Source organism: Apteryx mantelli, chromosome 2 (genome assembly GCF_036417845.1).
Source record: "Apteryx mantelli isolate bAptMan1 chromosome 2, bAptMan1.hap1, whole genome shotgun sequence".
Taxonomy (NCBI): Eukaryota; Metazoa; Chordata; class Aves; order Apterygiformes; family Apterygidae; genus Apteryx; species Apteryx mantelli.
The window spans coordinates 168,249,750-168,262,220 of NC_089979.1; the positions used below are offsets into that span (position 1 = coordinate 168,249,750).

Genomic DNA, 12,471 nt, shown 5'->3' on the forward strand with positions numbered 1-12,471 from the left:
GCCTGAGAAAGCTGGAGAAAGGGAAAAAAAAAAAAAAAAAAAAAAGCTTCCCTGGAGCATAAAAAGGGTTAAAGAGAAAAGCAATTTTTGCCGAATTGGGGCTCCCGGGCGCTGCAGCCTAACGCAGCGGAGGCGCGCAGCCTGCGGCTCCCTGGGGAGCAGGGCTGGACGGGAAGGCGAGGGGACAGACCGTGCGTGTCCCAGCGTGCGGTGCCGGGCGCTGACCCTCTAACCCAGGCAGGATAACTGAGGACACACATGGGTCACAGGAGGAAAATCCCCCGCCGCCAGCACGGGCCAGAGGAGGGTGCAGGGGACGTGGAGTTGGGGTGTCTAAAATCCGAGCTAGCAAGGAAGGAGCCCAGAAAAGTCTGGAGGGTGAATGGGGAGCAGGAGAGACCGAAAAGCACAGGGAAAATGGGTAAAAGCACAAGGAAAATGGGTAAAAGCACAGGACATGGGGTGGGATGGGGGCTGCGGGGCGCAGAGCGAGGAGCAAAGCAGAGGGACATCAGCAGGGACTGGACACCCACAGAGGGGACCAAGCCTGGGCAGCGCGAGCGAGCGATCGGGGCTGGGAGGGAGCCAGGACTGGGAGGGCAGAGCTGGGTCAGTGGTTGATTTAAACCCTCCTCAACCCTGGGGAAGGTGAACCTGCGTTGCTTTGCCCTTGTACGGATTAGCAGTGCTCGCACAGCCAAAAGAACACTTATGGGGCACTGGGTTTTGGAGAACCTCAAAATGTTGGCGCTCTTTCCTCCTCTTGGCTTTCAAGACCGAATCAGTTCAGTTTTTAACCCCTCTTCCTCTCTCCTGAACTCATTGACAGCAGCATTTCCAATCTCTTAGTCTCTTTTATTCAGCCAGCAGCCCATAGCCTGGTGTTAAGGGCAGCAACCACAGAGTGAAATTCTCTGCCCCCTGTTTTTTTTCTTTTTCAAAAAGCAAGCCTCAATGCAGGTGCAGCTTTTAGCCTGGAAAAAGTAATTTAAGTTCCCGCAAAGCACACGCTGAAACCCATCAACCTCGCTCAGCAGCCCAGTCACTCCAACGTGACTGTAACGTACCTTTGCCCTGATTGTACCTGCTCTTTCCATGCTCAAAAACATCTGTCTTCAGTGAAAGGAAAGGGAGGTATAAGCGGCAGAGCTTTGCAGGGGAAGGGTAAATACTTGCCACCAATAGGGACTGAGGTTGTCAGCTGTGCCTCAGCTTATCAGCGACCAGATGTGAATAAAGAGCCTTCTCCTGCCCCAGGCCAGGTCAAAACCCCGGACGGGCGCAGAGCTCTCATGGCTCTCTGGGTAACTCTTCTTTGTTCCCTGGTAGCATCGCTGCTTGGTGGCCTCTACCTCCTGGGAGCGTTTCGAAGGAGGAGAGCCAATGAGCCCCCTCTGGACAAGGGTCACATCCCGTGGCTGGGTTACGCCCTGGATTTCAGAAAGGACAGTTCAGAGTTTCTAAAGAGGATGCAGAGAAAACACGGGGATATTTTCACAGTGCTACTCGGAGGCTATTACTTCACCTTCGTGATGGACCCCTTTTGCTTTGGCGCCATAGTGAAGGAATCGCGAGCCAAACTAGACTTTAAGAAGTTTGCATCCGAACTGGTCCGCCGGGTTTTTGGATACCAGTCCGTTGAAGCCAGCCACAAGATTATTCAGCTATCAAGCACGAAGCATCTGATGGGGGATGGACTCGTTGTCATGACACAAGCCATGATGGAGAACTTGCAGAAGCTGATGCTTTTCAAGATGAACTCAGGAGAGAGGGAGCGAACGTGGCAAGAGGACAGTCTCTTCAACTACTGCTACAACATCATCTTCAGAGCTGGGTACCTGGCTTTGTACGGCAGTGAGCCACACCAAGGGGCAGACAACAAGGAGAAAGCTAACGAGCACGATCGTGTTCACTCTGATGAGCTGTTCTATGAATTCCGGAAGTACGACCGCCTCTTCCCTCGCCTGGCCTATGCCGTGTTGCCTCCCAAAGACAAAACTGAAGCTGAGCGGCTCAAGAGGCTCTTCTGGAGCATGCTGTCTGTGAAGAAGAGCCGACAGAAGGACAACATCAGTGGGTGGGTAAGTGACCAAGAGCAGTCCCTGGCAGAAAACGGTGTTCCCGAGTACATGAGGGATCGTTTCATGTTTCTGCTCCTCTGGGCATCCCAAGGCAATACTGGCCCAGCTGCCTTCTGGCTCCTCTTCTATCTAATGAAACATCCAGAAGCTATGAAGGCTGTGAAGGAAGAAGTGGATAAAGTCTCCAGGGAGAGCGGCCAGGAAGTGAAGCCAGGTAGGCCACCAATTAACGTCACTAGGGACATGTTAAACCAGACCCCTCTTCTGGACAGTGCTCTAGAGGAGACCCTGCGGCTGGTTGCAGCCCCAATCCTTATCAGAGCCGTCCTGCAGGACATGACCCTTAAGACGAGCGACGGGACAGAGTACGCTCTCCGCAAAGGAGACAGGGTGGCTTTGTTCCCACATGCCTCTGTGCAGATGGACCCAGAAATCCATCCCGAGCCTCACCGATTTAAATATGACCGGTTCCTAAACCCAGATGGCACCAGGAAAGATTTCTACAAGAATGGGAAAAAGCTGAAGTATTTCAGCATGCCTTGGGGAGCAGGGATATCCATCTGTCCTGGGCGGTTCTTCGCGACCAATGAAATGAAACTGTTTGTGTTCTTGATGCTGACTTACTATGACTTGGAGCTGCTTGACGGAGAAGAGGAGATCCCGCCGATAGACAGCAGCCGCTGGGGATTTGGAACGATGCAGCCCATTCGCGACGTTCGCTTCAGATACCGGCCGCGCTTTTAATTTGAAAAGCCTTGTTACGTTCGGCCTCCTGGCTTGTTTAGGAGCTGTCGGTGAAATAAACTGCACAAAACTCCTCCCACGGGTATCGGATCCGTGCAGAGCGCTTTCGTGAGAGCGAATGCTGGTATGACCTCGCTTGTTTAACAGTTATTGTGGCTTTTCTCTTTATTTCCATTGCACGTTTCACTGCTCTGTGTCTATGGTTATTGTATTGTTTTTACTTCAGTTTAGCCTTGGGACTGTGTTATTTTGTTATCAGACTCTTAACGATGTATTGAAATGAAATGAAGCAAGCAGAGATCCTAGCATATTTTCCGCGTGAAGCATATCCGCGGCAGAATGGCATCAGCCCGCACGCTGGGGATTTGTCTCCCTCCTCCCCACTTTTCCCCTTGTCAATCCGAAACGTCTCACTGCGTTCAGAAAGGCACTGAAAGGTCGGAGAACGATAAATATGCTCTCTGCAGCTGCAAGGGTTTCATCGTGGGCTTAGCACTGTCTGGCCTGTCATCTGCTTTCGGCATCAGGTTAAAATGCATTCCCCTGAGGTCCCCAGACAGACGCCCCTCAGAGCAGAGGTAGGACCTACTGACCACAGACACCCCCACAACACACAACTGCTCACACCTAAGAAGAGGAGAGAGCTTGCTGGTCTCATTTGCTACATTACTGGGAGGCAAAGGGAGTTGCAAACATCAGTAATAACCTAAGGTACCATTTTCATGCATCTGCATGATTTAAGACGTGGATTTAAGCCTTTCCAGGGCTGCGAGCGGGTGCACGTTCAAGCCCAGTGTCTTGTGCACAGCTGCTGGGGATAAAAAGGGTATTTGCATCTGTGTGTGTGTGTTTGGATTCATCCCACCTGCTGTAACGCGGCTGGAGCGTGGCTACCTACAGCTGGGTTCGTTCCCCCACAGCACCGAACCAAATCACTGGTTCAGTCCAGCTCGTTGAACGTGCCCAGAAATGTCCGAGTCTGCAGGCTGGCCAGGAGCAGATCTGCCCTCCTGCGAGAGAAAAGAGAGTGTAGCTAAAATTAAATTTTATTTTATTTTCTCCAGGTCAAGGTTTTAACCAGCAGAGCTGGTCTTGAGCCCCATGGGCTGGTGGCATTGCCCAGAAGATGCTTCCTGGCAAGGGCTTCCCCCCTGCCAAACTCAGCCCCCGTTCTCTTGTCCTCTTGCCAGTCCCGCTTGGGGAAGGCGATGGCAAGGGCAGACACTGGGTTCATCCCAGGGCTCCGGGCCCTTGGGGACAGCGGGGGACACCAGGGTGCATCGACCCCGCTTCCCGTTGGCCCCTCTTTCCCCCAGCATGCTCCAGCAGCGGAGCAGCCCACAACGGCCGGAGGGGGCTGTGGCGGTCGGGGAGTGGTGGAGGAGAAGACAGGACTGGGGCAGGAGCGAGGACCATAACAACCTCGATCACCCGTGGGCTGCAGCCACAGCTACCTCTGGGCCACAAAACATCCCTGCTTTATGCACCTGTAACAGCCAGCCCAATAAAAGCTAAAACTTTGCCTTGCAAATATTGCTTTGCTTCTTCCCTTCCGCGGTCACAGCAGCTCTTACAAGAGTTAAAGCACAGCCTTGCCGGGGGACAGCAGACTGGTTTTACCCCGATGCTAACCTTGGACTTTGGCGATTACATATGACCGAGGAACCCAACTCAAACATTTTCAGGTGTGTCAAAACATCAAAGCCAAATTTGGCTTTATTCTCCGGAGGCCAGAGTTATGTTGTAACTGCATCTCGAGGGCAAACTACAGGCCTTATAGCGCTGGAAAATTCAGAGAGAAGTGGTCAAGCACCTGGGGCACCACTAGGATAAATAAAAATGCCCCGTTTCCCAGTAGAGTCAGGCCCTGAAGCTAATGCTGTTATCCAAAAAACTGGCCTGACGCTCTCGCAGCAATGAGCTGGCACCCATCCAGTTATGCCGAGCGAGGGGCAGAAAGCAGAGCCGTGCTTGCGAGGTGGCACTGGCGCAGAAGTTGGCTGGCTGCAATGCCTTCTGTCCCACCGCTGTCTTCAAGTATCGCTTAGTGGGTGCCCTTCCTTTGGCATTATCTTCAGGCTGTTGTGGAGGAAAGAGAGGAAAATTAGATAGGGAGAAGGAAAACACGTCCACGTAAGACAGGAGTGACGGCAAGAACCTCAGGGAGACTGGAAGCACCTTCTGGTCTTGATGGGGGTTCTTCAAACCCTCAGAGCTCCTGTACACCTGCCCCCGGGCGAAACAGGCAGACGTATCACACCACCGTGGGCATCCAGCTGAGGCTGTTGTGCCGTTAGGTGACACGTCCCAAGCGCTCGAGCCAGCTCACCAACCTCTCCCACCACTCCACATCGCTCAGCCACCAGCGCTGGCTGCATCAAAGCCTTTGGTGACTGCTCCAGCCTCTCACTCACCAGGAGACACGTGCGGGAGCCCCATATGGGTCCTGGTTATGAAGGGAAGACGAAGTGACATCCCCACCTCAAGGCACGCTTTAGAGAGGATTTTTTGTGCAGCTGGCTTGCATGAGGGTCATAAATGGCTAGGGCCTGGTGCATACATGCCGGCATTACTTGCATGGCATAGGGTCTCCTCGCTTGGGTCGGGGTGAGTTGGACAGGTCCTGAGCAAACACGGACTGAGTTTGGGAAATGGAGGCAACATAATACGTTGCATTTTCCTTGGGCATATTCCCCATGAGGGCACATTAGCAGTGCACGACTGGGCCTTCCCCTCCTGGCAGCTCCCTGGGGTAAGGCTGGGAGAGGTGACCCAGAGCTGGGCGATGACCTGAAGGACTCAGGGAGCTCCAACACCACAGGAACGTGGGAACTTTCAGATGGCCGCTTTAAAGAGAACCTTTTAAACGCTGTAAAGAGAACCACCCCGGTACCTTTGGCAGCGGTATCCAGAGCTAGTCTCTATTTCTAATGAGGCAGGAGCTTTTTCTGGGCCATTCAGAAGCTACATAGCGAGGGTGCAGTTTCACACCCCCAAGGTCTCTGGCAGCAACACAGTACAACAATACTGTGGAAGGATATAAAAATAATGACAACGACAACGGTTCCACAGAAAAATCTAGCTTTACCTCTTTGTCAGAACGGTTTATTTAGCATTAGTTAACAAAACAATATTGAGTCTATAAAAGACTTCAGACATGCTCAGGTGCATGCAAATGTGAGAAGCAAAAAATCACTTAATTGGAGTCATACAAGAAAGAGGAGCGTCAAAGCTCCAGGTGAGTTAATCGGCAATCCAAGTTTTACGCGTAGGCAGGTTGTCCCCCGACATTGAGCTTTCCAACCCAAAGTGCTCCAGCAAGAGTAAAGAACGAGGCTGTGCCAACGGAAACCTCCTTGAATTCGTAAAATAAGTTAAATCCGAAGGAATCCGGGGTTCTGAAAAGTTTAATGGGCCGGATCTCATAACAGTGCCCATCTCCCATAATGTCTCTGCCCCCCAGAGAATCAGGCATGGAGTCTGGCCCTGAAACCTTGGGTTTCTCTTCTTTCGTGCACCATGAAGGCAAGATAACTTTGACATTCAAAGCTTTACAGTCTAATCCGTGTCTGCTCTGCGCAGCACAGTGAAAGCTCCTCTAATCTCAGTTACTCTTTCTGTACTATACCAGAGGACTCGTAATGCTGTACGCTTTGGGTTTCGAACAGTATGGGGTTGAATGTGATGGAAAGCGCTGCCGCTGTTTAAACAGCGTCACTTCTACACGACGGTATTAAACCGTAATACATCAGGAACCGATTTCCGGTTCTCCTCCCTCTCGACGCAGCCAGCTGCTGCTCTGAGAAAGCATCTTATCACACGCTGCTCCTAAGGAAAACTCAAGGAACTCAGCAGAACCAACAGATACATCCTTCACTTCACAGAAACGCAAAGGAACACAGAGGTTATAAGTACAAAGAAATTATACAGCTGATACCACCCATGGTAAAGGAAAGCAGTGCCTTTCAGCAGCTTCTGAAGAACAAAGAGGTACATGAAACTTGAGGATGCTTTGGATTTTTCTGAAGAATCAAAGCATACGGCATTTGCCCACGGCACTGCTTTCACGTCTCTGGATAGGTGTGCCTGTGCACCCCCCAGAAAACAGCCGCTGCGCTTCGAACTACCAAGGTCTCTTAGCCATAAATCTTCGGCGCATAACGAGGTCGTGGTCATTATTGCGTCTGATGCCTTTACTGCTGTGCAATTACATTTAAAGCCATCCTAAGCGAAAGCACCGTCTAACCCACTTTTCTCCAACGCACTGTTCACACGGCCTGCAAGCGTCTTTGATGTCCCCCCCTGAGACTCCAGGAATCTCAGCATCTGAAACCGAGGCTGACAGGAAGAGTGAAGTGTAAAGTTATCTGTGGCACGTTATTGTCTGTGGCCTGCAAAGGTGAGAACTGCACTACTACGTGATTGAGTGCAATTGCTGGTCAGTCCCAGCCCCAATTTCTCTTTGCTCGTGTCGGTAGAAGAGTTGCTGTACATGCTATGGCAGAGTGAGTACGTTCTATCCAGATACCACCTGGACCACACAGGTCAAAACAGGTTTCCTCTATCCAGAGATCTTCAGTTCATTCAACAACACGGTTGCTGTGCTGAAAATTTATAACGCTCTAGGTAATTACCCTAGTAGAGGGCGGCTTTTAACGTGCAGGCATTTAGCAAAATGACCGTAACCATGTCATTGAGATTCCCTGGCTTTGCCACATCTCCCACAAGCCTGGGAACAGGCATTTGTCCTGTGGCCAAGCTCCTTCCACCCTGTCACACCACATGTGGAAATATCCTGCGGCAGGCTGAATGCACAGATCCGAAACAGTGCAACAGTGCGTTTTCTACGGGGAGCCAAGCAAGGCAGGGACTTCACAGCAGCAACCCACTCACACACTGCTTTCCAGGCTTGGCAGCTGCCTAACGGCCTCGGATGTGCTCAGAAAGGGCTTGCTGCACAGGCCCGTTTTAGCCTGCTTGTGAGGGAGGCCACACAACTAAAATTCTCCATCCGCCTCCTCTGGGAACTTCTTTCCTAGAGAAGCCCATACTCCAAGTCACAGCTTGGCAAAGCTGCTTTTTCACAGGTTTGCACATTTGCTCTTTAACACACTTCTAAGACAACGGATGCAGACAAAGAAAGACAGGGGAGGGGTTGCTTTAAGATCTCATGTGACAGGCAAGTCTACTTCAAGGTCTAGTGGGAGACTTCAAATGCCTGTCCAAAGAAAAGCAGAGCTTCATGGTTTTACAAACCATGAACATTGGGCGTTCATGGAGAACAGTAACTCTGCTCAAAGCCAAGCAAGCTATCGCCACTTGCAGGATCAGGAAAAGGAAGAGATGCAACTCATCAGTTACTGGAAAGCCCCCATCTACGCTAACACTGTCACACACATAACGCTTAATTGTACCTCCCTTTGCAGGGAGGTTCTTCTTCACAGCTAGAAGTATTCTCCTCTAGCTTGGGTGGCAAAGCCCTGTGTTTAAGCCGGGGTCAGGCCCTGTGAGGACAGTGCTGTCTGGTTGTGTACTTGGCCAGGCAAGCAACATGCTGAGCCCAGCCGCCCACGGATGCTGGCAGAGTCCCACCACTCCACCCTTTTGTCTGGTACTTGGCAAATACATAGGATCACGGGGTAAGTCAGGTTGGAAGGGACCTCAGGAGCTCTCCAGTCCAATCTTTTGCTCAAAGCAGGGTCAGCTATCAGCTCAGACCAGGCTGCTCAGAGCTTTATCCGGTTGGGCCTTTCTGTCCAAAGCCCTTAGATACGCTGCTATTCACCATCAGCTCAAAAAGAGGCAGGTGCTACACTTCGTACTATTTCCCCTTGGTGAAGCTTTCTGATATTTACTCTGATTTCATCCTACAGTCTAATTATCACCTTCTCTAACTCCTCCTTGCCTCAGGGCTATTTTCTGATCATAACTGTTTATTGACTTCTTTTGGATTGCAGGCAGGTGAGAAAGCCCATCCATCACTCAAACCTTGCTGCGGTTGTTGCTGTGGGACGAGCAGCGCAGTAACATCTGAAAGGGTGTCTGGTGCCGCGTCCTGGGACAAGGGGCAGAAGTCTTTGTGTTCGCATGCGTGGAGTTTTCCTGACTTCAGGGAAGGATTTGCAAAGCTACTCGGGGATGGTAGCTAGTCCCATTCAGAACTGGCTAGACAAATCCGTCCTGGTTATTCCAGGAAGCTTGGAGCCAAGTGACACACATACTGTCAAGTTACCATCAGTCAGATGAGCCATACTAACAGTCCAGGCATTCATTCCTACCCTGTGGCAAATGCAAGAATTGGATTTGTTCACAGTTATGCTAAACTGCGTTCACAGAGAGCTAAATGCACAACTCCAGGCAGTTACCCTAACTCAGCTGATGCACAGTAACTTGACAGTATCCTTTAGTGCCAAACACTAAATGCAGAAGCGGGGAGGGAGACAATTCACCGGCGTCTTCTCATCTGCTTCACTGTGCAATCATCAGGCCGTACTTGGAGCACAGCAGGCCCCTTTTCTTTTCCCGTTCCATGAGGAAATTCCTCAATTTGGTGGTGGGAAAGGTAACCAGCGCTTGCTGTCTGTTGTCCAAACCTGTCTCTTGGAGCCATGGGCTCTGAAGGCACTCTGAGGCTGATGGCCTTCCCCCAGGACACAAAAATGTGAGAACATCAGTCAAGGAGCCATGCTGGGTGAGGAAGCTCCTAAGAAATGGAGAGAAAGAAGGGGCAATAACCAGGATCTGCATAAACTGTCCTGTTGGGAAAGGAGACACTGCCTTACCAGGGATTTGCACACAGCGTGCTCTGGAGAAACGACACTGCCCCTCCCGAGAGACCGGCATAGCATCGCGTGAGCTTCACTTTCCCCTTCCTGGTCGTTCTCAGGAATTCACAGGCTATGTCAGAGCTGATGGGGTAGTTGGCACTCAACCTAACCCAAAAGAACAACTAATCAGCATGAAAGGCCACTCCAGAGATGCTTCTGCTCCCAGGAATTCCCACCCAGCAGTGAGAGGAAGGTCATGCAGTGTTCTTCAGCGGGTTTTATGACTTTGGATGCTTAGCCATTTGGTGTAATTCAAATTTTCCAGTTAAAGTTGGGGCTTTTGAAATGAAGTTGAGTGAGAAACACAAGCAGCTGCTGGGTCTACTTTTAGAATAAAGGAGCTATACAGGCAGCTCGTTGCTCCATCTGGAGACATCTCTGGGCCATGAGCATCCTGGCACGGGGCAGCCAGCTGCACACCCTCCATCACCCTTCTGTGGCATCGCCAAGGAGAAAAGACATAACTGAGGTTGAGGTATCCAAGTCAATGCATCACCCCTGGTTGATGACTCTGAAATTGCACTTTTAAAGTGACTACTGTGGCAGACTGACTTACATGATGAATGCTGTGATTCCAATGGACCAGAGGTCAGTCTGAGGGAGGGCTCCTTGCTCTGTCAGCAGTTCTGGAGCTAGAAAAGCAAATGCGAGTGAACCAAGCTCTGTTCCACACTCCAGCACTACGATCAGCACAAAAGCAGTAGGTACTTCTGTACTTTGCTACATTCCCCAAAGGATGGAGAAAAAAACCATCTAGCACAGGGAGGTGCTCGAGGTAGGACATCTCCATGGGTCATAAATGCAATGAAACTTTGAGAACATAAAACCAATGGGCACCTCTGAGCTCATTTCTAAGGGGCTTTGTTTTTTGGGGTTTCTTGCACCTCCTGATCTGGCTGGTTTACTACTTCCCATTTTATGTATCATGTACGTTTCCCACGGGGGATGCTGAGGGCCCGGTCTCCTCCTCACTGGTAAAAAACAGATGTCTCTTCTCTCCTATCAACCCCATGACACCAATGGGAATATGAGGGCTAGAGCATGAATATTCCTATGGATATAGCATATGTTCACAAGGGGTTCTGTGGCTTTCAGGGACATCCCTGATGTCAGCTTTGTGGTTTGCCAGTCGAGTCTCAGGCCTGGGTATGCCAGGCTGTCTGTGGTTCCTCCTGAGCCCTACATACGGCAGCCAGGCAAAGCGAGGACGGTGGCACTACACCCATCAACTCAGGGCACATGGATTGCAGTCAGAGTGGTGCTGGCCATGACCTCTGGCTGTGTTCCCCATGGTCAGCAAGTGACAAAGCTGTCACCGCCAGCCATTCCTGCAGACACAGACTTTTATCAGAAGGCAGCACCAGGGAGACCTTGCTTGCTGGGACCAGCTGTAAACTGTCACCGTGGCCAACTGCCCAGTCTGACTCTATTTACCATGGACTGCATAAAGGCCAAGGTTGCTCTGACTCAACTCTGTACTTACCCATGGTTTCAACATAGTCCATGCACTTGTCCATGGTAATAACTTTGTCTTGTGTGTAGAACTGTGCATTGCCAAAGTCCAGGAGTTTCAGCAGGTTGGGCTCAGTGATGATCATGTTTTCAGACCTGAGATCCAAGTGCAGGATGCTGTGGGCATGGAGGTACTCAACCGCACTGAGGATCTGCCACAGGTAATCTCGGACCTCCACTTCTGAGTAGAAGGGCCTGGTAGAAGAAAGGGGATAGAAACCAGAGGTGTCCTATTTGCATGCTCAAGAGCTCTACTCTCCACTCACTGTCATCCTCCCCTGGAAGTCTAATCCCATGAGGTCCTTGCAAGCCCAGCAAAAGCAACTCTACTCATTTTAGGGAATCTACTACATATGGAGAGGCTGGTCCCTCTTTTGAGTCTGGTTTATGGATGCAAGAGGTTCAGAGGCTTGTGTGAACAGCACTACAGAGAAAGCAGTGGTGGTGCAGAGATAAAAATGCAGATTTGATGCCCACCATTCCCACTCCTTTAATCAGAGGATTTCAGCAGATTTGTTTGCAGCCATCATGAGAAACGATCTGGAGGGGAAACAAGGCTTCCTGAGCCACAGTAATCTCCTTGTTATGGGAGAGAGAGTTTCATATCAACTACCGTACGATGCTTTCAACCTCTAAACTGGATGACCCTGAATTGTCCTCTGCCCCAACCAGGCAGGGAAGTTAAGCACCTTCTTGTGTCATAAGAAGTCGCAGAACAAATGCACTACAAATCTAGCAATGACAGCCCACTGGAACAGATGGAAAGAGATAATCGAAGATGACAAATGAAAACAACAGCTGTTTTGCTGCCGACACCAGCCCCGACCAGAAACCCTTCCCTCCAGGAGTTCCTCCATGTGTTATTACCGGAGCGCCAAAGAATGGAGTAGTTCTGGTCCCACGCACATCTCCTGGATCAACACCAAGTGCCGTGGGCTGACATAGGCTCCCTTCAGCTGAGCTATGTTTGTGTGATGAAACTTCCTCAGGACTTGGTACTCCAGGAGCACAGCCTGTTTGTCTTCTTGCCAGTAAGGGATGATTTTAGCAGCTAATGTCTTGCCGCTTACTTTTTCCCTGCACTGTCGGACGATGCTGAAACGCCCCCTGGTACAAAGGAACACAAAGGCAAGTTAAACTTCTGCTATTTCTGGAAGAGCCAGGAGCTTCTGTATTTTAAAGTCAACAGGATCCCACTGCATATTTTTCATCCATGCCCTATGCTGGGTTATCGCAACTATTGTCACAGTCGGCACTTCCTTCCTCTGCCTCTAAATTGTACAGCCACTCTATTGCAGGAGTGAATC

At 50.6% G+C, this 12,471-nt stretch overlaps 2 protein-coding genes across 2 annotated transcripts in view; one reads left to right on the forward strand and one right to left on the reverse strand.

The window, feature by feature from the left end:
- The first annotated feature begins 1,002 nt into the window (after nucleotides 1–1,002).
- On the forward strand, nucleotides 1,003–2,825 carry LOC136991308 (5-beta-cholestane-3-alpha,7-alpha-diol 12-alpha-hydroxylase-like). Its single transcript, XM_067292027.1, has one exon. It carries the CDS (start codon nucleotides 1,293–1,295, stop codon nucleotides 2,823–2,825), a length of 1,533 nt encoding a protein of 510 aa, XP_067148128.1. The 5' UTR covers nucleotides 1,003–1,292.
- A 6,039-nt stretch (nucleotides 2,826–8,864) lies between these two features.
- The window catches only part of LOC136991347 (obscurin-like), a 139,307-nt gene continuing 135,700 nt past the window's right edge, over nucleotides 8,865–12,471 (reverse strand). Inside the window, 5 exon segments of the mRNA XM_067292214.1 lie at nucleotides 8,865–9,472; nucleotides 9,609–9,757; nucleotides 10,209–10,284; nucleotides 11,136–11,359; nucleotides 12,032–12,271. Of these exon segments, the coding sequence (XP_067148315.1) occupies nucleotides 9,294–9,472; nucleotides 9,609–9,757; nucleotides 10,209–10,284; nucleotides 11,136–11,359; nucleotides 12,032–12,271 (868 nt within the window). The 3' untranslated portion in view covers nucleotides 8,865–9,293.